General features: G+C 33.4%; 1 protein-coding gene across 1 annotated transcript; it reads right to left on the bottom strand.

The window, feature by feature from the left end:
* Window positions 1-883: 883 nt before the first annotated feature.
* Window positions 884-25,000, bottom strand: LOC106130137 (calexcitin-1). Its single transcript, XM_013328907.2, has 7 exons — window positions 24,968-25,000; window positions 23,463-23,494; window positions 8,755-8,819; window positions 8,630-8,682; window positions 7,835-7,954; window positions 3,157-3,369; window positions 884-2,084 (listed from the first exon to the last, which is right to left on the bottom strand). The coding sequence occupies exons 3-7, from the start codon at window positions 8,810-8,812 to the stop codon at window positions 1,974-1,976; spliced, it is 555 nt and encodes a 184-aa protein (XP_013184361.1). The 5' UTR covers window positions 8,813-8,819; window positions 23,463-23,494; window positions 24,968-25,000; the 3' UTR covers window positions 884-1,973.
* Between the last annotated feature and the right edge of the window lie 1,684 nt (window positions 25,001-26,684).

Here is a 26,684-nt window from a genome sequence, read left to right as displayed (position 1 = left end):
ACAAACATAAAATTTAGTGTCGTGTGTCGTAAAAGGCGACTAAGGGATATTAATTTGGGATTCTTCTTTTAGGCTACGCAACCTGTCACTTTATATAAATCTCAATTCTATCATTAAGCCAAACAGCTGAACGTGGCGTATCAGTATTCTCAAGACTGTTGGCTCTGTCTACCCCACAAGGGATATATACTTATATTTATGCATGTTTGTATAAAATCACGCCTCTTTCCCAAAGGGGTAGGTAGAGAATACCAAGTGCCTATCGGGCCATAAAATGTATGCTTTGTCAAGTAGAGAAAAGTAGTTCTTTTAAAACGATAAGCTTTTATCCTGTAGAGATTTGAATTAGCATTAATTCCGCCAAATGTGTTATATATTTGTACTTTGTACAATAAACTTTAAATAAAAAAAACATTATAAAATTCTGAAAAAATCGAGTAAAGAATGTCATTTGGTATTTTCACTGCGGGATAGTTAGTTAATTAGCCAAGTAAATTAGAAATTTTCATGAATGCCTTTGCGCAAGTCATTTACTATTGTTATACTTTCACCTAATTTCAGCAAAATTTAATCAGTAGTTTTGACGGTACGGCGATGTCAATACTTACATAAAATCACGCCTCTTTCCCGGAGGGGTAGGCAGAGACTATATCTTTCCACTTGCCAATATTCCTGCAAATTTGTTGATTGGCATATAGATAGTAAACTCGGCAGTAGCTTAGCAAACCAATTTTCTCCAAAAAAATTATATTTTCAACTGTTTATAATATATAATGTAATGAACCTAGGTATTATATCTGTGAGGAAATGTAATTAAAACTTCACGTAATTATTTACATACATTTATTTATTCTATTTAATATATCTATGTAATAAACTTCGTATCAGAGCAACGTAATAAATTTTTTATAACACATACACTTATATTAAGAGATAAAATGACTAGAATTTAATGAAGAGATAACATTCATACAATTATAAAAAAAGATGAGATTTTCCTCACAAGCGGAATAGCTCTTATAATGACATTAATATTTAAGGACCGATCATATTAAGTTCAAACATTTCAAGGCAGAATCAGACAAAAGTTTTAAGAAGTAAGAAAACAGTTACGAAGAAAGACAGGCAGAAGTTATCTATGTAGATACAGAATTATCGAAACAGGAAATATTAAGAGGTTAGGTGACCTTAAAATTTGTGTACTTAATTTAATTGGACCTAATAATATGAAATTCATAACCTATAATTACAGAAATAATATCTTTGACAATCAAGAAACGAAAAATTTTAAGTGCATTACATATACATACATTTAATTCGGGTAATATTGAGATGAGTAAGAATATGAATTATCAATTAGATATGACTACTAGATATGCTATTAATGGCAAAAGTGAGTTTATTCGTTGTCAAAAGATTAAATCCTAAGGACTTGAAATGCTAGTTAATATTTGAGCGTTAAAATGAAGTAGGTAAAATTGTAAGTCGATTTATTAGAGAAGTCAAATGCACTATTCTGAACACAGACACACAAATTAATTTATTGGCCTCAAACCTTATGAAACTTTGAAGAATATACACAAGCCATATTAATGTGTTTCTTAAGAGACCTCCAAACTAGATTTAATAAATTTTCGAAAAACTACATGATCTGTGAACAATGTGGGATGTTCGGAGATAGAAATGATAAAAATTACGTAAGATTTATTCTTGTCTCATATTCTTCATTTGTAGATCATATGTTTTTAGGTATAATCAATTACACTTCGATAATTATGGTTTGTAATGAACACAACTTATGGCCAGTGCATACTCTTCCAAAATTGGTCTCGGCTCTCTTTTTGGTCTTTAGACCATGAATCCGAGATTGCATAAATCTAATTGGAATGATGAGACGGAATGCCCTGAGGGCGATTCTTTCTCCCACATTCAGTGGTCTTCGAAACTGCTTTCAACAATTTTTTAGTATTCGCTTAGAAGCTAGTCCTGCCAAAAATAAAATTGCCGGCGGCATTCGGATCTTCAGTGGAGAAGTACTCCTTCCATAATTCTTGGAACTCTTCCCACGAGACGCTATTTTTGCCCTGTGTAATAATTGCTCAGTGAATATCACATACATAAAGTGGTTAGGTACTAACGTGGTTACTGGCAGAATAGTAGAGCTACTTAATATCTTCCTGTAAGCTTATTAGTTTCTGATCCAACTTTCCCAACCAGCGTAAAGAGTAAAGATCTAAATATATTTGCTCCATTGTCCATAACATGCCACAACAAAGTATGGCTCTGGAAGGACAAATTCGCTCTATTTTACCGAATATCTAATAAATACTAATGATGCACTAGACTTTCTTTTAGAAACCACTCACAGGGATCAGGTTCGTATGGTAATTTTTAAGATAGCTTATCTATTTATGTCTAATCTATCTGTAAATATGCACGGTCGTATGGAAGTCGTAATGATTTTAAACGTTAAGGACACAAATAAATAAATTAATGAGTGGATCAGATATGTGTTTCATTCATTGCCATAAATCTCTTCAAAAGAAGAATTTAAAGATCAGCCAAGGAATTAACCATGGAAATTTCAAACGTAATGTGTAAACTTTTTGTGACACTGCGAACTCCGGAATATCTCAAACTTTGGCGGTGTTTCATGTAAATGCGACATTTCATAGCACTTAAGTTAGAAATGTGAGCTCGGATGGCGGTATTCATACATTATATATGTAAATTACTTATTTCTTGTCAAGTTGTTTCATCCTGGACACACAGTTGTCGGAGATTTCGATGTTAATTGCCACAATTTTTAATAATTGTAAGTTGATGAATTTACTTTAATTCGGAAGCATGGGATCTTTCTTAAATATATTAAGCTGATCTACTGTGTTTTTGGCAACAATATTTGAGGTATTACCTATTTGAAGAAATATATATATATATTATTATCTTAAGTTTCTTCAAGTGGCAAAATATTATGTCTAAAAGAAGTAACTAATTTCTTACAATTTAAAAGGCAATAAGTATATAAACATCGAATTGTAATAGATTAGTAACATCTTCTCTTTCATGTCGATGATTCAAGACTTAAATTCTATCAACCTGCTTTTTCCTACTGCACGACTTTAAATCATCAAGTGTAACATCGTCTCAACTTACCTTAGCCATCTTTGTGAAGGCCACCTTACACTCCTGAGGGTCGATGCCGTAGGAGGAGCAGACAGTGGTGAACTCGTCAGAGTCGATGGAGCCATCAGCGCTGGCGTCCTCCAGCTGGAACATGAAGTGGCAGTACAGCTGCTGCCACTTCAGTGCAGCTGATGGGTTGAGGGCGTAGTCGTTCCACATAGAGTTCCATTCTTCGACGGATACCTGCAGAAAAAAAAAATTAAGTCGTTGTTTTCACGCGATGATATAGCGTGCCCAAATCACAAAAAATATAACTTGTTATATTTTTTTGTGATTTGGTCACAAGTATCCAGCATAATTTTGAATTTCATGATTGGGTTAGTTCTAGATTTTTTTTTTGTTGATATTGACTAAAATACTTATATAGGGACAAGTTGCATAGATTGAAATTAAAAACAAGTTAATATTTTGCATATTTTTTTGCATATAGATAAAAAGTTGCTATGAATTTCATATAACATCGTATACTGCAATTATCTGTAGGATCACAATTAAGTCAGCGCAAGGCAGAGCGTTTTTATTAGATTCAGTCTCGGAAAATGTATTTTTCTTGTTTTGAAAATAAACGACGTAGTTTTCAACAAGAATAATTCAATATCAAAATACAGAGCAAACAACTGATCCTTCTCTACTGTTCATTTAGTTTATTTTGTTTCAATTGTAGCATAATCAAGATTTTGACTGAAAAATAGCATCAATTTTTATTCGTAAAGGAAAATTCCAGAGCATGATTGGACGATGAAACTGAATGGGTTTCCTTATAAGTATACTAGCTTTCCGCCCGCGGCTTCGCCCACGTGTAATTCGGTTATATACATAGCGTATAGCATTTTTTAATGATCTCGACAGGGCTTTTTCTTCCACAGGCTGAAATCTTGTTACAACTGGAATTAAATATAGCCTGTGTTACTCAGGGATGATGTAGCTTTCTAATGGTGAATGTTTGAAATCGATTCAGTAGTTTCGGAGTTTATCGATTACATGTGTAAACAAACAAACATATAAAAAAATAGATTGTTCCTCTTTATAATATTAGTATACATACAAATCTATATAGAAAAAGTAAAGCGAGACAAAATCATCGTCTCAAAAGAAAAAAAAAAACAGGATTTATAGGACGAAGAGGCCTTACAGGATTTCCTTGTAAACAATATTTTTCATAGAAACATTCAAACATGGTAAATAGGGTAAAATAGGGATTTAAAGGCGTGATGTTATTAATGTTATGCATGTATGTACATAATTATGTATGTTATTATGTATGTTAAAGAGACGACTGAAAGTTGTCATACAAAGTCTTTTTTTTTAAGGATAAGGATAGGATGGGAAATCATCAAATGACCTCTCCCGCTCTGGGTGGAACGGAAGGGAGTGTCAGACTTTTACTGACTAAAACCCACCTCGTTCCTTCAGTTGCCCTTTGCGTTCCGGGGCCACGGTATCTCGTTAGAACTTTCCCGCAGCCCCGGCTCAGTTTATCCCGTTTCCCCCCCTTGGGGGTTGACATTTCAAAAATCCCTTCTTAGTGCTCACTTATGTTACTAAAGGAACCTCTGTTCAAAATCTCAGACTCCTATACCGAGCGGTTTCGGCTGTGCGTTAATAAATCAGTCACCCAATCGCACCCCCTAAATCACGATTGGAGGGTAGTTTGAAAAAACTTATAATGTCAAACATATTTACTTGCCTATGTACGTGTTCATGCCAAGTTTCAAGTTTATAAACCCAAGGAATAAGATTTTTCATAGAAACGTTTTTACCCCTTTTCCCCCCCTTGGGGGTTGAATTTCCAAAAATCCTTTCTTAGTGCTCCCCTACATATCCCAAGGAACCTACATTCCAAATTTCAGCTGTCTACGACCAGTAGTTTCGACTGTGCGTTGTTTGTCAGTCAGTCACTCAGTAACGGAAGAGTTTTATATATATAGATGTATATTTTTTTTCATTACCATACTTTGCCCGCTTAGCTGTTTAATTTGGGAGTGGGGTTAAATTTTATTTTTCATAACATAATAAAACATATTAACACGTCTATATCCCTTGCGGGGTAGACAGAGCCAATATTCATCAACAGACTGAAAGGACACGTTCAACTGTTTGGCTTAATGATAGAATTGAGATTCAAATAGTAACAGGTAAGCACATCGCCTAAAAGGGGAATCCGAAGTATATAAAAGAGGAAGCCTATCTCTTAGTCGCCTTTTACGAGATCCATGGAAAAGAGATGGAGTGGTCCTATTCTTATTTCTATTGGTGCCGGGAACCAGACGGCACATTATTTTTTCTCTTTTTCAATTCGGTTTTATGGTAAATCCACCAATAATGCTGTATAAATTTTCCTTAACTAATAAAAATTCACCTCGTGTAGGTACATTATGTATTTATGCCCATTAGCTTTGTGCTAAGGGTTTAAATTTATGTAATATCACGAGTCTGATATATTCGGATACTCTTATTGCTCGAAAAGCAAGGTTTGATTATATATTCACGTCGTAAATAGCTTCGTAAGAACTTATAAGACCTCTTTCCGAACTCAACCCTTGAACAGGTTATAAATTTACATACTTCAGAGTACCTATGTATCCGATTTTGGAGATGATAGAAATACAATACATACATATAGTCACGTCCATATCTCTTGCGGGGTAGACAGAGCCAACAGGCTTTATGATTGAATTGAGATTTAAAAAGTGACAGGTTGCCAGCCCATCGCCTACAAAAAGAATTCCAAGTTTATAAGCCTATCCTTTTACGACATCCATTGGAGAGATATGTAGTGTTTCTATTCTAAAGTGTCAGAAACCACACGGCAGATAGAAATACAACTGTGATATAAAATGGTAAGTGCACCACAAAATTTCATCAAATGCTTATCCATATTAATCATTTCATATTTCGATTAAGTTAAATACATCCATGTGAAAGCCAATATACCGAACTCCAACTATTAGTTCAAAATGCAAAAGTATTTTTCTAAAATGGTTACCTCTTCACACGTTATCTACTTAATCAATATTCTTGACATTTCGCGTAGGTATACATACATACACAATGAGGGGTCTGGAGAAGGACATAAGTTCCATTCGTAAAACTATAATTCTTGTGGGATTTGCGTTAAACCTGTGTTCTTTCAAAGGTGGAGCTAAATTCGGCGAAGCTAGTAAAATCTTTTATTCGAATACTAAATTATATTTAATTATTTTTCGTCGCATTTGCTCTCTTAATATACTTAGAAAGAGTGTGAACAAAAGTGCCCGAGCTTTTATTTATGAAAAAATGTGGACAAAAGTGGCCGAAATTTATTGAGCACGTTAACACACTCAGCGTTAATACGAGACCGTAACAATAAGGCAGTTACTCGGCAAAAATGGAAAGGTCGCAGTCACAGCGCCAATTTATCGTAACAAAAAGCACGCGTAATTAAGCAGGGTGTTTGCAGAACCTGGGCCGGTTCACAGCGGGAGCATAGAATGAAAACGGGACAGAAGTGTCACGATATGTGTAATTATTATGATGACGGCCTCTGCGGCGCAGCGGTAGTAGGCTTGTCTGTGACACAGGAGGTTCGAATCCCAGACCCAGCCCAATTAGAAAAAAGTTCGTTTCTCATCAAGCCCTGGCCGGGATTCGAAACTCAGGACCTAAAGTGACACAGACAAGTGCACTACCGCTGCGCCATTTAGGCCGGCAATATTAAAATATTAGCAGGATAGGATTATTGTTACACTCACACCGGCAGAAACATCAGAGGAAAGAGAAATATACAATTACTCATTTGATATTCAACACAAAAATATTTAAGGGCTTTGGAGGTTAACAAAATAGACGTTGAAGTGAAGCCATGGAGTAGGAATTATGAACATACTTAAAGTATATACAAAATATGTCTTCGTAATACTACATTCTTATCAAGAATGCTTGTCGGTTTAAGGTACTCTTGTCTTGACCAAAATCTCATTCGATTCTTTCGAAACGTTCAAGATTTGATCAAGGTAGGTACCTACGTTCACCTAAGTAAGTCTTTCTAAACTGACGTTGCTTTATGGTGAAACGTACGGTAATACGTTTTCATAGTACCTACGTTGATTAAACCGGTAATTTTACGCAGAACAATAGAATTTACACAAAAAGAATTGTATGGAACAATAATAACAAAAAGGGCCATACGTTATTTTTGCTATGTTTTTTTTTTGAATATCAGTATAAAGGTTGCAAGCTTTTGTGTGCTCCTTATTTATTTATTTACTTATTAAAAACGTTTTTGCCAAAAAAAAAGTGTACAAAAGGCGGACTTAATGCCGTTTGGTATTCTCTTAGTCGACCAGCTGACCAAACAGAAAAACTTTCAAGTTGGTAGTGCGATAAAGTGCACATGCTTATACATACAAGATACATAAAATAAATTATAAACAGCAATTTACACAAACTTTAAGCATGTAATACTTCTGAAGCTTTTGTCTACCTTTGTGCAAATTATCATAAAAATCGGTATTAAATTTACCAATTTGTAACAAACAAAGAAACAAAAACATAAAATCGTCTTTTTATAATGTAAACATTGTGAAATTGAATTCTTTGGCGATATTTTGATAGAATGGTTGTAAGGTATCAAAAAAAAAAATACAGTAAATTAAATGACATAAATTACCTGTCCATCTTTGTTGGAGTCAGCCCTCTTACGAAGACCATCCCAGATCTTGATCATGATTTCGTGGGTCTCTGCGTATTTCGCATCACCAGGCATCCAACCCCGAAAACAGCAGATTTTCTATACAAAATATCAGAACTTGAATAATGGTTTATAAAAGACTAATAATTAAAGAAGGAATGTACTGTCTACACAAAAGTTTATAGGACACAAAAAAAGATCAGCTCGAAAAAACGAGATATTAAACTAAAACCTGGATAGATAGAACACACATGAAAAACTTCTTATTGAACTTAAGAAATATTTGCTAATACAATTGTGTAAAAAGTAAAACCGCCTCTAATCGATATCCTCCTTTTTGAAGTCGGTCAGATTTCTAAAACCTTCTCTTAAATGTAACTTCACTTTCCTGGAAACCACATTAAAATAGGTTTAGCGAAATGCGAGATAATCGCGGAAAAATATACAAGTACATACACATTTTTTTATGATAACTATACGAGGTAAGTAAAAAGTTACTGAAATAAAAAGAAAGACTCTCTTGTCTTAACCCAAATGAAGCGATTGCTATAAGCCTAGCTATATTTTATACAAAAACTGATAATATCTTACTTATATACTTTTTATACTTGACGAAGAATATAGATTATTTAAAAAAAAAGTTGACCAAAATAAGAGAAGGAATGTGCTCACGTTAAAAAAGTTACTACGAGTGCTTAGAGAAACCAAATATAGAACCATAGATTCTAGAGTCTAAAATCAATTAATTACTTTCTTACTAAATTGACTATTTACCTCTATAGCCAGTTCAAAGTCTTTTCTCTCTATTGTGCCGCTCTGATTGACATCTGAAAAAAAAAACAAAAGTAATTAAACAAGGTCCAATAGATGAGAAAACTAACAAAGACAAATTGATTTACCGAAAAACACATTGAACACGTAGAGAAGCTTCTTTCGCCTGAATTCCGAGAGGGACATTTTTAATCTGTAACAATAAAAAAAGAATTAAGTAAAAGAAAAACAGGTTTATTTGACGGAGCGAAAGAGGTTGTTTCTCCTTTTTATTTAACATACCTACAACCATCGACGTAGAAAAAAAGATAGACGGAGTGTGGCTTGAAAAAAAGTGCAGCATGGAAATGACGGCGTTGTACGCATGTTGAGTGATAGCTTAGCTTAAAACTTAGCTGACGCATCTATGACATAACGGCCGACTATCACAATATTGGTCAGAGTGTGCGTGAGGCGTGTATATAAACAGTGTGTACATACTTAATTTAAATTATTGCTTTTATATTGTGTAATGAATCTATCATGATATTTATTTACGTTTATACTAATACCTACCTAAATTCCGGTTAATACATATTTTTTGAATAAAATGTTTTTATTTATCTTACACAGTTACCCGCGTCCTCTTTGTGACATGTTCTCTGGCATATATCATGGTCTAAGCGGGACCCATATCAGAATGAATTGTTATGTTTGCAGGTGAGACATGCCACAAATATAAATCTCTGTTTAGAACGGGTTAATAAATATTCACCTTTATTCACAACAAGAATTAGCTATTGCTTATTTAGACGTTTCGCTTTGTTTGACATTTGACTACTCAGTTCAGGAGGGAAATGCGTGATACGTATCGAGGTACAGGTTCCTTGGTGACTAAACCTTAACAGTTTAGCGCTTTCTAAGTAAGCAGCTTTATAAATGTGCTGTGAAAGCCACTATCTGAAGCGCCCATACGTCGTACCTCTACTTCACAAACAAAACGGAATGGAATAAAAATACGTTCAATACAAATGGAGTCGATGAATGGAGGGGATTGCGATGCGGAACGCAATTGGTCGAGATAATAGTTTTGTAGCCGCTCCATTGGACGTCCCGATAGGTGGGATTACGCGTTTTGTTGTAAACGTACGGATGGGAAAATTAACAAAGACAACCTTTTAGTATTACGGCACAGCGAGGAAATATTGCCGCCATCTTCTGTACTTCGCTACATACTTTAATTAAACTCACAAGGGAACAAAGTATATCTTTTCACTTGTCACGATCTCCCCATACGTCTTTCGCTTCATTCACACTCTCTTCATGCAAACATGTCGGTTTCGGGAAAGTAGAGCGAAAGAAGGCACAGGTTCGAATCCCACCTCGGCCATGTACCAATAACTATTTTCAAAGTTATGTACATTAGTTTGAATACTAACCGATGCTCTTACAGTAAGGGAAAACATCGTGAGAAACCTACACATTCAGGCAACTGGGTGTGTAACCATGATCAATCCAATACTGGTTAGGTTTTCGTGCAAAGGTTCAAGGAGGTCAGATAGATGTCGCTACGTGTAAAAACCTGACTCAACCAATTCAGGATCCATGGTCAAAAGATGCAACCGGGACTAAAGCCAGGATGAAGAAAGGTACAGATGGGAAAATTATAAGAAACATTGTTTATTTGATTTGGTTTGAAGTCATGTTCAGAAATTTCAAAGGTGTTAGTGTTAGGTTAACTATTATTACAACTAAAATTGTTTAAAACTAGCGGCCAGTCACGGGTTTACCTATGATACACACATAGCCTATAACATTCGTAGATAATGTATATACCATATTAATGATGAAATTTTTTTGATTACTGATTCCGTATTTCCGAAGATTAGCCCATACAAACAAACAAACAATGTAGTGAGTAAAAGTTTGTTTAAAAGATTTATACCTTATATTATTTAATAAAATAGAAATGGAGCGTTGAAATAAATGACATCACAACGGAATCACATTTATCTGAATTATAACAAAACCTGATTTATTTGGTGCTCAACGGTGGCAATAACAATATCGTAAATTGCGTGTCTAGACTTAGGTTTCAAAACAACACAGCCCTACTAGTTACTAGAAGCATATAGATTTGTCATGTTTTAATTTTTAACTGACTACAAACAAAATGACGTGGCTGTCTCTGTTTCATTTTGATAATTTTTAACAGGATCATTCGGCCAATTATAAACCCATTTTTATTACATATTTGGTTCTTGATTAAAAGGATACCTACAATATAATTTCGGGATGTAAATATTAATTGCAGGCAAACGAGAGGAAAGATAAATATCAATGGAGCTGGTAAATAATTTGTGCGGACTATACAAATAATTTCAGCTCATCGCTTTGGGCTGTTTGCGGTTGGATGAACTGGCTTCGATTGGAAGGTTTGTTCCGTTTGGCTCTTCTGAACTGGATCCTTAGTTCTGAAACATAACAGAACAAGAGAGGCTTATGGCCCGAGCTTGACATAATAGCCTCTTAAATATTTGTGCATTTTTGACATATTTTGTACAGTGTGTACATATTTTATTTCATCTTTATTTTATTTGACGAAATATTCATATTGAAATAATTAGCTCTACATTAATTCACGTTTTTTAATGTAGACAATGTGCATTCGTCCACGATTTAGATTTAAGAGATCTATATTTGTAAATTGACGTCTGATGAAAATGCTGCAATGTAATTTGTTCCGCCGCTTCTTATAGCCGTTTATAGCCCTCTAGCCTTGGGATATCCCATTCACTCCAGTTATGTACTCCATGAGATACTTTTGCAAGCGTTTTAAATTTTTGCTTCATTTTGTAAAGATAAATCACTACATTTAAAACCATCAGGAGAAGCATATCTGTACATCCATTAGGAAAAGTGATATTCAATATATATTTATAATTGCTTTATCAGAGAATGCCTTGAAAGAAAATGTTATGAGAACCGGTAATCGTCGATAAATGAATTTGGAGTAAGCAGGAGAAGTCTGTATGGATGTGGAAGTCAATTCAAATTCAAAATTCAAAATTTTTATTCATTGTTATAGGATACTACATATCGCTTAATAATTGTCGAAATGTTTGGTTTCACAACATTGGTTGACGTCAAATAGTCTCTGCCTACCCCAATGTGAAACAGGCGTGATGATATATATATGTATGTACATCAGAGAATTACTAAATACATAGTAAATGTGTTCAAGAGAACCAAGTGGAACAAAACAAAACAATTCAGCCTATGAGTGTATTACCTCGGTCAAATACCACAGCAGCAATTACGATCCACGATGCCAATTAGTGCAACAATTTCGTGAATTTGTAATTTACCGTGAATTTACTGCCCAAATGAGGGCTGTATTTCAGGAAAAGAAATATGAATTATATACGTACAATGTGAACTTTTTAGGTCTGTGAGACTGATTGGGCAGTTGAAATTCTTGGAAAAATTATAGCACACCTCCTTTATGGCCATAAAACAGGACAAGTACACATCATTAACAATAATTCGCTTATCGAATAAGTGATGGTTGGAATAAACACGATCCAATAATAACACACATATAGTGTCGTTTACGTCCCTTGCGGGGTAGACAGAGCCAACAGTCTTAAAAAGACTGAAAAGTCACGTTCAGCTGTATAGCATTATGGTGTAATTGAGATTCCTATTATGATAGATTGATATTCCTATAGTGACTAGTTGCTAGTCCCAAATTTTCAAAATTGACATCGTCAAAGAAAACACTGCAGTGTAATTTTTTCCGCCGCTTTTTCTACTCTTACGCACTTTGAAAGCAGTATCATGTAATTATCAGTATTATATGACGTAAATTATTGATTTCTACGTCGCATTTTCGATAAATAAATATTTTAAATTAGCACATCTGAATCACGAAGGAAATTAAGATTCGATTTCTCTCGTAGTTATTTTAGTTAACTTACGCTTCACATATTTCAGTATTAGAATAGTTTTCAAAGGAATTTGTTACTGTCTAAACTAGATATAAAAGCGGTTACAAAGGGGTGTTTGTGGTAACGCCTTTTGAATTGTAAATTAGGGCCAAGGATTGTGGTCTCTTTGTGATATGAGAATCCATTATGGCCAAGTTCGTATGTTAAATTAATTATTTTATAGCCTTAAGCTAGTAGAAATATCAATATGAAATTTCCATTTTAACTAAAGTAAGTATCTTATCAATTCTATCAGTAAGTCAAACGGCTGATCGTGGCCTATCAGTATTTTCAAGACTGTTGGCTCTGTCTTCCCCGCAAGGGATATAGACGTGATTATACGTATGTTGTTTGGCTAATAAACTTGGGATGATTCTTTAAAGCGATGGGCCAGCAATCTGTGACGTACTAAATCTTAATTCCACCTTAAGCCGTGCAGCTGAACGTAACTCACTTTCTTTTCAAGACTCTGTCTACCCAGTAAGGGATAAAGATGTGATTATATGTACGTATATAAAAAAGGTTTTTCTACTAGAAATACCTTTACCTTCGTCGTGTCATATCTGTCTATATTTTGGCTTAATAGCTTACTATAATTTGTGAAATGAAATAAATCTAAATCCACCTGGCGTATGTCCTGATTGCGTTCAATTGTTTCAAAAATGTTCTATTCAATTTCCAAATTTAAAGTTTTATTATAATATTATGTCACACTTTTGGTTTTACAACATTGGTTGACGTCAAATAAATTACTTAAAACTAAGTTCTCTGCCGCTTTCAAAGCGTCAGTGTAGAAGAAGCGGTAACAAACTGCATGCAGTGCAGTTTGTTACCACTTCTTCAATAAATTCAACTTCACAACTATCCAACTTAAAATAAAACTGTGACTCGAATAAATTTTTGGAATTAATTGACTTCTATGAAACTGACTGACTGACTACTGATTGGCATAATAAATTATATTATTTTTATTAATCTCAAATATCAAATAAAGTAGGGGGGGCTACCATAATACAAAACGTACAAAAACCGATTGTTGTAATTTAAGTAGGTTTAGAAATCTGGTTTTTCTCTAACCTAAATCGAGAGTTTAACAATCAATGTCCAATATATGGCCTAATAAAACAGCACACAATGTTTTGTAAATAAATTCTGGATATCTGGACAATGTCGTTGAAAACAATAAAATTAGTGTCGTGTGGTTTCCAGCACTAATCGAAAAAAAAGATAGGTTCACTTCATTTCATTCCAATGGATGTCGTAAAAGACGACTAAGGGATAGGCTTATAAACTTGGGATTCTCTTTGCAGGAGTTTTACTAGCAACTTGTCACTGTTTGAACAAAAATTCTTTCATTAAGCCAAACAGCTGCTGGTCGCGTATTAGTCTTGTCAAGACTGTTGGCTCTGTCTACCCCGCAAGGGATACAGACGTATTTATATGAACGAACCATAAAAATATTTTCAATATTCCATTTATATAATAAATTTTCTTTTATGAAAAATTCAATCTTAACACTTATCTTTTCTTTATTTCCGCTTTTTGAGTTAATCTCACAGTTAAAAAGAGATAACACATATCACCAACGTTCGTAATAAATAGTCCCGCAGGTCGCCCGAAAATTCCCATACATAAAATCACGCCTCTTTCCAGGAGGGGTAAATTTCATGACATTACATCATACAGGGTACATTTCATCAATAAAATTCTCATGTTTGCAAAATACATATTACACAATTCTAAAGCCAATTTTTTTCAAGTACCTACCGCGAGCGACGTGAAAAGCACATTATTATTAGATACTGAATCAAACATTTACATTCAAAATTTCATTCATTCCGTTCTTTCAATAGCGAATCTCGGATAGTATTCACATGTATTCAATACTAGAGTACGTATACCTACGTGATGAGATTAATATTTAGATACAGTAAAAGGTTTTAAGCCCCTCGGCTAAAAAGTTCCCAAGTTACCAATGGAAAAGTCAAAAAAGGAAAAGGTGCTTTTCTTTTTTTGACTTTTTTAAATCGTTTTCCAAAACAACAGTTGATCAGGTGGCACACTTCAAGTTTGTGTTTTCTTTGTTAACAGAAAAAAATCAGAAAAACATTTCATGAAAGTTGTATACAGAAAGCGTGGCTAGTGGAAAGACATAGTCTCTGTCTACCCCTCTGGGAAAGAGGCATATTATGTTAGTACTTCATGTAGCCATATTAGCATTGATTTGTATATATTCATTTATATAATCACGTCTATATCCCTTGTGGGGACAGTGCCGGCAGTCTTGAAAGCCTTATATGTGATGATAGGTCACGTTTAGTCAGGACTAATGATAGAATTGAGATTCAAATTGTGACAGGTTGCTAGCCCATCGCCTAAAAAAGAATCCCAAGTTAGTAAGCCTATCCCTTAGTCGTCTTTTACGACATCCATGGGAAAGAGATGGAGTGGTCCTATTCTTTTTTGTATTGGTTCCGGGAACCACACGGCAAAAAACAGGATCCCAAGGTTATTAGGAGGGTAGACCCTTAGTCGTGATTTGTATATTCTTTATCTTAATAAGAATTACTGTAATATTTACAAAACGTCAGTCAAAACACGCCACAGGTGCGTCCCCTTCCATACTTGCCACAATTAATTATTCAGCATCCTTGCTAAGGTACCGAATGTTTGTAATGTGTCAATTTGAATAGTAAATTAGTGACGGAATTAATTTATGATGTGTTTTATGTAAAGAAGGGGACTACACGAGCGGAACTGCGGCAAGAAGTTAGTTACATAGAGATGAAGATAGGTATAGTCTTTTTCCGCGTATTTGGTCTAAGTTTTCAGTCTTTTAATCCACAGATAGAATTTTCATGCGGTTTTAAAATGTATTGCAATGATTGCCGAAGTTAAATTTTAACTAATCATTCCATTTACAGATTTCTCTTGCTTCCTACATAGGTACACATTTACTCCTTTAAAAAAAAAACATTCTCGACAATTACGCGTACTTTTAACAACTCAGTTTTATTTAGCTCTTCAAATCTCGATGTGGCCTGCCCTGTACTGCTTATACAATAGTTGGCTTCACTAAACACACTTTTACACATAAATATAAAGATTTTCTATATCTTCGGTTTTCAATGACTGTTCTATTTTTGTTACATTTATTTTATTGTGCAATAAAGAGTTTGCAAACAAACAAACAAGATATCTGTTCCTATTCGGTTTGTGGCGAAATACTTATACTTCATCTCCTTTTCTCAAGACATGTGTTATTTGGCTCTATAACGTTTTAGAATTCCGGCCCTTTCCCACTTTTTCAGTCCCTTATCAAATATATTATTATACATAATTTCTGTTTATATAAGTTATTCGGGTCGGGATCGGTACGATTTAATACGATTAAATAAATTTGGAACAACGATTCTTTTTTCGTTGTATCGTGTTATTGTGGGCTTAAAAGAATGACGTCACAGATTGCTAATACGGATAAGCTCATTGTACTGTTTCATGTTTACGGCCAAAGAAATCGTTGTTAAACAAAAACAAAAGCAGGATTTATCGTATAATACAGTTTTTATTTTATTTCAACATCCCTTTAATAATATCTCGTTCATCAAAGCGTGTTCCCAATTGTTTTTACAGCTTTTGGCTTCAAAGCTTGGGGCCCGGTAAAGAAATTTGGTTTAGCCATTTTTTTATAGACTTAAATGGTTTTTATCTGCGGCTACGCACATTGTTGTTTATCATAAACATCACGGTATTTTTACAGGGACGAAATTTACCCTACGACATTTTTTGCACTTCTAGCTTATGGCGAGTAATGAAGTAGGTAAAAGCGACTGAGGGATTAACTAACATTCTCATTTATAATACTTAAAATAATACTCCTAGATGCGGCTCGCTTCTTTAGGAGGATCCTGTTTCTGCAGACCTTACTAGCAGTAGCTTGAGTCCTTCTCCACTGTAGGTAGTGAACTTTATAGATTTTTTTTTAATTTATATGAATATCATAAAAATAGAAAGTATGGTATGAAAATAAATGAAAGAATAATAATACCTATTATTTATTTAGATAGCTCAGTTATCCGACAATTAAAGATTTTTAAGTTCTCATCGGAGAAATGTCTTCGGGAAATGTGACTAACAATTAGTGCATCTAAAACATCAGAGGCACGTCAGTATCAGGCAGATGGTCAAGCGAAAAACGGATAGATTTAGTAATAGTTAGATTGAAAAACCATGATACCTATAAAATGTTAGAAAACCATTTGTTTAAGATCATTAGGTAATAAAATAACGCTTTATTTACACCGATTAATTAAAATTAAGAGGGAGGAAGGCAGAGAACCACTCTTATTACACTTGCCAGTGCTTTGGGCTTATAAATCCTTACTACAGTTATAACATTTAGTAATACACTATTGTTCATTAACACAATGTAATTAAGTACGCTTTAAATCTGAACACACTGATTAACCGTTGTTTGCGCAGATTTCCTGAAATATTTTAGCCAATTAATATATGCTCGCATGGGAAAATTTACTGATAAAATGGGGTCATTAATTACATACATAACATAAAATCACGTCTATATCTCTTGCGGGGTAGACAGAGCCAACAGTCTTGAGTATACTGATAGGCCACGTTCAGCTGTTTGGCCTAATAATGATGAATTGAGATTTTAAGTTTATAAGCCTATCCCTTAGTCGCCTTTTACGGTATTCATAGAAACTATATGGAGTGGCACCAATAAAAAAAAGAATAGTCATTACTTTCAATTTAATCATATTTTTTTTTATATAATGATTGCGTTAGTACATAAATGTTTTAAATTATAGGTTAACGAACGAGAAAATAGGAATAATACAAGCAATTCCAAACTGCACTCGAAATCTGCACATTCAGAAATCGGAATAGGTAATATAAGCAATTCCGTACTGCACTCGAAACCTGCACATTCAGAAATCGGAATAATATAAGCAATTCCATACTGCACTCGAAACCTGCACATTCAGGCAACTTAATGTGTAACAAGAATCCCTTTCCAAGTTCCCTTGCAAAGGCTGCGGAGTTCAAATGGGAGTCGCTTCGTGTAAAAACCTGACTTCACCAAGTCCAGAATCGAGGTCGTAAAATTTGGGCTCCTCTCCAGAAAGATGAGGATGTAACCGATACTAACGCCAGGAGGAAATAGAAACGAATAAATAAAAAAATATAGAGTTTTATGGAGAACGAAGTCGCGGGCAACAGTTCATAAAACATATAACGTCCAAAGGTAAAAACAAAATCGCAGATCATTTAATTTATGGACTTCTTTTTTTTTAACACAGATTGAGTTAACCTCGAAGTAAGTTCGAAACTTGTGTTACGAGAAACTAACTGAACGATACTATATTTTATAATAAATACTTATATAGATAAACATGCAAGACCTACATATCTATAGACATTAAAAAATGGTAAGAAAAACTTAAAATTTCTAAGTTAAAGTTCTATGAAAACCAAACTGATAATATCAAAATTCATTTAAAGTTTTTGCACTGAAATGTTTTAATATCCATCTGTACAGAGATTAAAAAGTTTGAAACCTCATGATAGCTTTACAAGATAGAAATAAGTTTATTTAATTTTTCAATAATTTAATTTAGCCTTTGTGCAGAACTTTCGAACATTGAATAAAATATCGTGTTAAATTGTTATACAGCTTTTAATTAAATTATTTTAAAACAATTTAAAATGTTTACGCATTTAATACACTCAAAGAATTTATGAAATAAATTGTAGAACGAAATGAACAAAGGACCAAAAAATATGATAAGTGAATTAAAAATTTATGCCGCTTACCTTTTCCATTAATAAAATCAGTACTTAATTACTATTATTTTGTGATTTAGCCGAAGTTATTTTAATTAACATAACGATTCTAAACACATATTAATTAAAAATGAAGTCAATCTTGCTTTTCATCGAAAACAGACATTATTTATTAGTATTACGATATTTTACGTTAATTACGAAGGAAATAACAATTTCTGGGTAATAAGTATCGAAATTGATTTTGACTTCAGGTCAAAATCAATTTCGATACTTATTATTATTACCCATTTATTGTAATTTTCATTGAAATTAAAAAAAAACAGTACCAAAGGAACATTACTAATAGCTGTATTGGACGGGAACCACGATTAGCTAATTTGTTTTTAATTAATACCAAGAATCGCGGTTGGTATTTCAGCCAGTCTTATTCCGCGTAGAAAAAAAATACAATTTCGTGCTATTGGTTTATTGCAAAGGTAGTACTAATTTAATTTTCAATTCTTACCCTCGTTACTAAAATGATTGGTTAGGTATTTAAATTAATGTATACAAATAACATATGTAGTTTTAGATTCTTTAATCAAAGGTATCAAATAAAAAGGTTTGAGTAGGAGATGTCTGCAGCATTATGACGATATAGTATTTTTTTTTAATTTCAAACATATACCTAATTACTAATTGAAAATAAAGAGGTAGTTAATATTGGTAAAGCCAGTTTATTCACCACTAAACCAGACATTGCATATTAAAAATGCAGTTCCGAATACAAATGAAACAGTTAACGGAGAGTTAGGCCGAGTCATTAGTGATATGACTGCAGGAAATGAGTTGGGAGTCTATCTTCCAATCAGTGCTATGCAATTTGGCCACGTTCTGATGTACCGTATGGTTCCCGGCACCTAGGAATTAGACCACTCCATATTTGAAGCACATACGTCGAAAAGTCTAAGGGAAACATGTTTTGATTAAGTTTGTGAGATTTATCAAATAGCTCTTTATTCAAATATCATGTCTTTACCACTTACGGCTTAGACAGAGTCGACATTTATAGGATATAAAAGCCACGTTCAGCTGGATAGATTGATAATAGAATTGACATTCAGATTAAGTCGAAGACTGTTAGTCCATCACCTAAAAAAAGAATCTAAGCTTATTAAGTAAGCTAAAAGAATTTGATATCGTGCCATCGGACTATCAAAATCAATTATTAGTTGTATAAAGAATCTATAGGTCTTATAACGTATCGAATATTAGCTACTGACATGCAACGTCGCTAAAGAACTGAACTAAGGTTTTACGTGCCATCAGAGATCAAACCTACTCCGACTTTAGAGTTCGGAATATTACGTAGGTATATTATTTGCCGTGTGGTTTTCGACACTAATAAAAGAAGGAATAGGACCACTCCGAATCGTTCCCATGGATGTCGTAAAAGACGGCTTAAACATAGGCTTATAAACTTGAGATTCTTCTTTTAGGTGATGGGCTGGCAATCTGTCACTATTTGAATCTCAATTCTATCATTAAGCCAAACAGCTGAACGTGGCCTCAGTCTTTTCGAGACTTTCAAGTTAGCTTGGCTCTGTCTACCCCGCGCGGTATATAGACGTGATTATATGTATGTATGTGCGTATATTATTTCGATAACTCTGACTCTTGTCGATAAATTCTAAGCTTAACGTTTTTCACTATTTCAAAAATGTTAATTTTTCTTCGTTATATGAAAAAATAACAGAGAAAGTGACATCTTTATCCCTTAGATAGACAGAGCTTAAGCTGAATGAAATTATGATGGAATTGAGAGTCAGAAGTAGTGACAGCTCTTCGTCTAATAAAATAAAATGTACCCATACGAGTATGTACAATACATACAATTTTTTCGTTGCGATTTCTATGCAATAAATAGCCGCATTAATACAATACTAAAAACTCAAAGACTAGAACTTATAAAACCCGATCAGCGAAAATGCGTTTTATTTCCAACAATTTATTATTTCCTTTTCATAAATCAAAAAAGAAAATTTACAGTTTCACAGCACAAAGGCAATAAATTTTTTAAGGATATTTCGCGCGATAGCGTCGATTCTTTTACGCCTGTCGAAGGCACGTCACATTTATTGAATGGGATTCTGAAAATATAATCCAGACTTAAAAAACCGGTATGATTCAATAAATTTTTGTTAGTGCATCCCAGCTGCTTTAATAACCGTGCAGGTTGTAAAAGTTAATAAAGGGGTAGGCTAAAAGAGATGGGCTGGCGAACTGAATCCAAATGCCATCATTAAGTCATTCAAATGAACGTCAGGACCACGTTCAGTTGGATGACTTAATGATGGACGTTTTTTAAAGACTGTTGGCTCAGTCTGTTCCGTAAAGGATAGAGACGTGATGTATGTAAAACCTATCTTAAAGAGTCCAATATTCAATATAAATTTTTAATACAAAATTCATATGGTGAGTTAAGCAATATACTATCTCAAAGTTAGGATTCGGGATAAGTTATATCGGACAAGTTAGACAGACGTGCAATGAGCTTCAAAAAAGCTCTTAAAACGAGAGTTACTTGATACATATAAATAAACACGCCATTCCTGAAAGGCCGTGTGGTTCCCGGCACCAAATACAAATAAGAATAGGACCACTCCATCTCTTTCCCATGGATGTCGTAAAAGGCGAAGGATTCTTTTTAGGCGATGGATTAGCAACCTGTCACTATTTGAATCTCAATTCTATCATTAAGCCAAATAGCTAAACGTGGCCATCCAGTCTTTTCAAGACTGTTGTGACTCTGTCTACTCCGCAAGGGATATACACGTGACCATATGTATGTAAGTATGTACAACTAATAATTGACTTTGATAGTCCGAAGGCACGATATTAAATTATATTAACTTAATAAGCTTAGATTCTTTTTTTAGGTGATGGACAAACAGTCTTCGACTTTATCTGAATGTCGATTCTATTATCAATCTATTCAGCTGAACGTGGCTTTTATATGAAAGTATTCCTGAAAGGGTACGCAGAGACTCCATCTTTTACACTTGTCATCCCTGAACCTGTTTGCTTCTTTTATATTATAAGCTCTTATGGTTATTTTATTGTACAAATCAGATCAATAAAATTATATAATCCTGTGGCGTTGGCTAAATTCTACTCTGGAAGTTATCTATGTACCAGAGATAACGTTACCGAAAGGAGTGATATTACAAATACATCAACCACGTCTTTTTCCCTTGCGGGGTAGACTCAGCTAAGCTAACTTGAAAATATTTGAAAGGTCACGTTCATCTCTATGGATTAATACATACATACATACATATGATCACGTCTTTATCCCTTACGGGGTAGACAGAGCCAACAGTCTTGAAAAGACTGATAGGCCACGTTCAGCTGTTTGGCTTAATGATAGAATTGAGATTATTTATTGAATTGATATTCAAATAGTGACAGGTTTCTAGGCGCTGTTGCTTAAAATTACAATAAAAGATATAAAAATAAGAACTCAAGCTAATACAGACGCAGAGGTGTCTTTTTTTTTTAATACAAAATTAATTAGGTACAGAAGGCACTTAATTAAGGAAAACAATAAATTTTAATACCTAATCTATGGAGAGATCTCTTTCAGTCAACCGGCTTATTAATTACTTACATCCTTACTTTTATATGTATTTGGTTGTTTCTTTATAAAGTATTTATTAAATATAGTATCGTTGAGTTGGTATCTGGTTACGAGTACACAAGTCTCGAACTTACTTCGAGGTTATATCAATCTGGGTAATTTGTCCCGTATATATTCCCGTTCCCGTAGAAATTTCAGGAAATCCTTTGTTCTCCTCTTACATAAGGAAACAACAGACTAAATTTCAAATCTCAGGGTCCAGTAATTTGGATAATAAGTCAGTCAATTGGTCAGTTAGACGTGGGTCCTCTTTTAGATATTAAATAAATTTAAAAAGAAAATCAAGGCTCGTATGTAATATTCCATGGATACACTTATTACAAAAGAAAAATAATTTTCCTTTGAACCGCACTGTAATAACTTTTAATACGTTCTTAATTGGGCATAATAGAGGGTAGTTGGCTTACCTTTTGTAATTACTTGTTACTTATAAGGCTTTAATCGTTTAGCTGGGAATTCTTTCATAATAAAACTTAGTAAGTTTGGTGTAATGAAAATTCGTTTTAAATTAATTTCGATTAATGTCTTTTTTCGAAGAGAGAAGAGACTTTTTTTTCACTAGCCTTAATTCTCTGCATACTTCCGCAATTGTTATTTTGTCATAATAATACAGTGTATTTTTTGGAAAAAAATATTATTATTTTTTATTTTAATCCACTATATTGCTACTGATAAAAGCTTCCTTCTTACATTATAAACATGTAAATATAAGTATAAATATAATAATTTATACAACAACCATTATCGTGGAACAAAGAAAGCTGTTCAGCTGAAAACTTATCAGCACGGCTTTCATTATTTCTCTTCAAATTCATTAGAAAATCAATCAATTTGTGTCCAAAGTTCAACGAAAATAAATGTTAGTTTCGCGAAACAGCTAAATCATTATAATACAGTAGATAGGTAGGTATAGAAAAGTTAAAAAATGTATTGAGCAGTGAAAATATTCCTTAACAGCATAATAACAAGGTCATCATTTATATACCTTATGTATACTCTATTGAATGCTGAATGTAAATATCGTTGGTGCACATTATTAAATAAATAAAAATAATTATATATTTCTTCCCCACTATCTTTTCTTAAAAATTTTAATCTAAAACGATGATGGCTTACCAAAGTTCACATGTAGTTACAAAGGACTTTTAGTCAACCGTTGTAATTTTAATAATTATCAATATCTATTTGTATTTCTTTTTTTTTTCTGTACGAGAAAGATATTACTATTAAACAAACTATGAAGATAACTTGAGAATAACTTGAGATAACAGATTAACTGAGGTAACCGAATACCGAACTGTTTTTTAAATACAGGTATGATGAATAATTCGAGGGCACGTTTGAATGAAAGACTTGTGAAAATAAGAATGTATCCACTCACTCGATCGATGAACAACTCGGTTGCTGAAGGACCTGGTGACAAAGATAAGGGAGATTTTAATATTCATCAGGAATTCGGTAAGGCTGACTGGCAACTTAGAAAAAAAATCACATGATTACTTTTTTTTTTATTTAATGTACTAAGAGCTTTTGTCTCCAGAGTTCAATAAAGATTTTCCATTCTCCTCAATTTTTTTTTCTTTTGTCTTAATTTTTTTAATTGTACCTACACAAAGAAGAACTTACAGGAGCAATAGTACAAAAATTACAAAGGTGCTACTTCTTTCAATAAAATTTTCTTCCAGTAGACAATTTCCTCGTTTAAGTATATTTTTGAAAAAAAAAAATGACGCTATTAACATTATCTGGCTAAAGTTCTGTCCTGCAGTACGCTATCATGTAGGTGTTAAAATAGGCAGGCAATATAATAAGGGTGTGCCCTGGTTTAGAGTTAGACAAAAACAGGTGATTTACTTAAAAAAACATATTTATTTTTATTTATTATCTATATAGTAAGTAATAAATTGTAGTATAAAGTAAGTAGCGTAGTGAAAACTTCGTCTGCTATTATGTAACCTGTAGCTTTAAATATAATAATTATAAATATGTAAAATAGTAACATATAGACATTCGCTTTTAAAAGCATTCATATATACATAGATCGGTCTAAGATATTTCTAAAAATATTTTCATAGAGTACATACAAAAACTGTACAGTGACTTTGATAAAAACCTTGCAAAACATTGCACTTCCTTTCTTGGGCAGTCGAGCAAAATGCCCAACCCATTTTTATTATGTAACACATTTACATACAAAAATTGTATTTAAAACACAGAACGTTGTCAGATCCCCAATGTTTTTATACAAATGTTGATTTTATGGTAGCCTTAGGTAAATGGCACAGTTTAACATCACGCGACTACAAAATATGACATTAAATATTTTTTATTGCTGTGAATGCTTTTTTTTATTGCTACATTTTTTTTAATTGCTACCTTTATGTTTTTAATGGCGTTGGATGATTATAATTGTTTTTATAGTATTTTATTAAAGCTCTTTATTTGTTTGAAAATCGCAAGGTAATTTAAATTATAATTGAAAGAATGTTCAAAGTGTTCGAGTAAAAGTAAGTTTTTTTAATTTTTTTACAGCCTTTGAACTTTGTTTTTGCGATTGTTTATTTAATTCATCGTCCTAATTTTATTGGAAACGAGCTCTGTAATCTGGAAAAGTATTTTCTTCTATATTGAAAAAAATACATCCGCAACCCACATGAATTCTTCTTTTACAACTTTTAATCTCGAAAATCTTGATCGGGACGAGGGCAAACTTTGTAAAGTTACGAACTTCGCAGTTCGAATACACTCGAAACTCTGGCAGTCAATATTTAAATTTATAAAGTAAACACGGCAACGACAAAAAATTTAGAAAAAAGAATATATTAAATAAATTTGAAATAAGAAATTAATTATTTTGAAAATAGAACACTATACGTTTAACCCTACCTGCGAGCGTCTGCTAGCTGCGGGCGTCTGGACTCACGGCGGGACGTATAATGCCGTGCCGGGCCGAATTCGCGGTGCCCTACTGCTGCAGTTGCAAAGAACCTGGAGATTGATCGCTGGTCCCAGCCCCTGGGATGCTCGTATCATTTTCGATTTGAACTGGTTGAGATTCGAAATTTAAATTTATTTTGTGACCTGAATAAAAATGAAAAATTACATACCCTACATAGGTAGAGAGGCTCTTAAAAAAACTAGTTGGAGGATTTATTTATATAAGAATTTTCGGACAATTTTAATTAAGTACCTACTTCTATTTCATCTTCATGTTAATGTTTAAAAAAGGACACTGATGAACTGAAAAAAATAATAAAAAGCCCAAACTACTGAGTTAACTATAGATTCAAAACTTTTCAAGTAAACTCCTTTTTCCTGCATTCCCGCGGGAAGGGAAATGACGGGTTTCTCCGTTTTACGCAGACAGACTTACTCTATTCAGGAATTAAAATTTCATTTCATGCTGAAAACCACTAACGATTTCCTCATAGTTATTGTGACCTCATTAGCGTTCAGTTTTATTGGTGACTAGCTCTTAAACGCAACTTCGCTCGCGTTAATTTAGCGCCACCTACAAAAAAGCGATTAATTTAGCGCCAAATACAAAACAGGCTTTTTGCAAATCCCACAGGAATCCCAGATTCTTAATATTTATTAATTTTTTTAGCAGAAAACCCTTGAAGAAATAACAAACAAACAAATAAACACACTTTCGCATTTATAATATTATATCAAATGATTTTTTTAATTAATTATTATAGGATACTACGAGTATCATATCGCTTAATAATTGTCAAATCTTTTGGTTTCACAACATTGGTTGACGTCAAATAAATTACTTAAAACTAAGTTTACTGCTGCTTCCAAGGCGTCAGTGCACAAGAAGCGGTAACAAACTGCACTGCATCATTTTCTTCAACAACGTCAACTTCACAAATATCCAAACTTAGAATAGAATGTGGACGAGAGAATACATTGTTCAGATTAATTTATTTATATAAGATTTTAATAATAAATAAAAAAAAATATATGTTTTTTATGACTTGCCAATTTTAATTAGATTTACGTACAGAGTGTACTGAATTTTGATTAAGGTTGAAATCAAATAAAGCATGTACTTACATACATATGTACTTAAAGTCAAGCGTCTTTCCCAGGTAAACTCACAATTTCACTTGCAAAAATCCCTTAATACTACTTTTTCTTCATTCACATTCATCATTATTTTCATGCAAGCTTTATTAAATACATGATGATGATATTATGAGGTGTCGTAGCAATTAAAAAGGAATGCTTCTGCTTTCCCCTCCAGAAACAGTCATGATTTTATGTATATATACTATCTTATATTCATAAAGAACATGAAAATTAAACTCACTTTTGTTTAAACAAAGTCGGTTAAGCAAACTCCATAAGTCGCGTATGTACGCTAAGCACAAACTCGTTAAACTCTTGTTGTGTCAGTGCTTACATTAAAATAATTTAATTGTACCAACATAACAGTAAAAGTTTTCGGTGTACCGAAAGATAATAAAGAACATTGTTGAGGGTTAACATGTGTTAGATCGTTAAATTGTGACGTTGCAAGTGAATATGTTGGCCTCTCTTTCTTTGCCGCTCTCTTCTTCTCATAATAAGTATTCTTTATTTAAACTTCTAATTG

Source organism: Amyelois transitella, chromosome 10, assembly GCF_032362555.1.
Source record: "Amyelois transitella isolate CPQ chromosome 10, ilAmyTran1.1, whole genome shotgun sequence".
Taxonomy (NCBI): Eukaryota; Metazoa; Arthropoda; class Insecta; order Lepidoptera; family Pyralidae; genus Amyelois; species Amyelois transitella.
Note: the sequence above shows the minus strand (reverse complement) of the source record. Positions and strands in the feature narration are given on the sequence as shown.

Excerpts from the sequence above, each read along its gene's own strand:
- LOC106130137 (XM_013328907.2), bottom strand. The coding sequence starts at position 8,812 with ATGTCCCTCTCGGAATTCAGGCGAAAGAAGCTTCTCTACGTGTTCAAT. Across the intron at positions 8,683-8,754 it reads CGTGTTCAATGTGTTTTTCG|ATGTCAATCAGAGCGGCACA; the intron begins GTAAATCAATTT and ends TTTTTTTTTCAG. Across the intron at positions 7,955-8,629 it reads ACTTTGAACTGGCTATAGAG|AAAATCTGCTGTTTTCGGGG; the intron begins GTAAATAGTCAA and ends TATTTTGTATAG.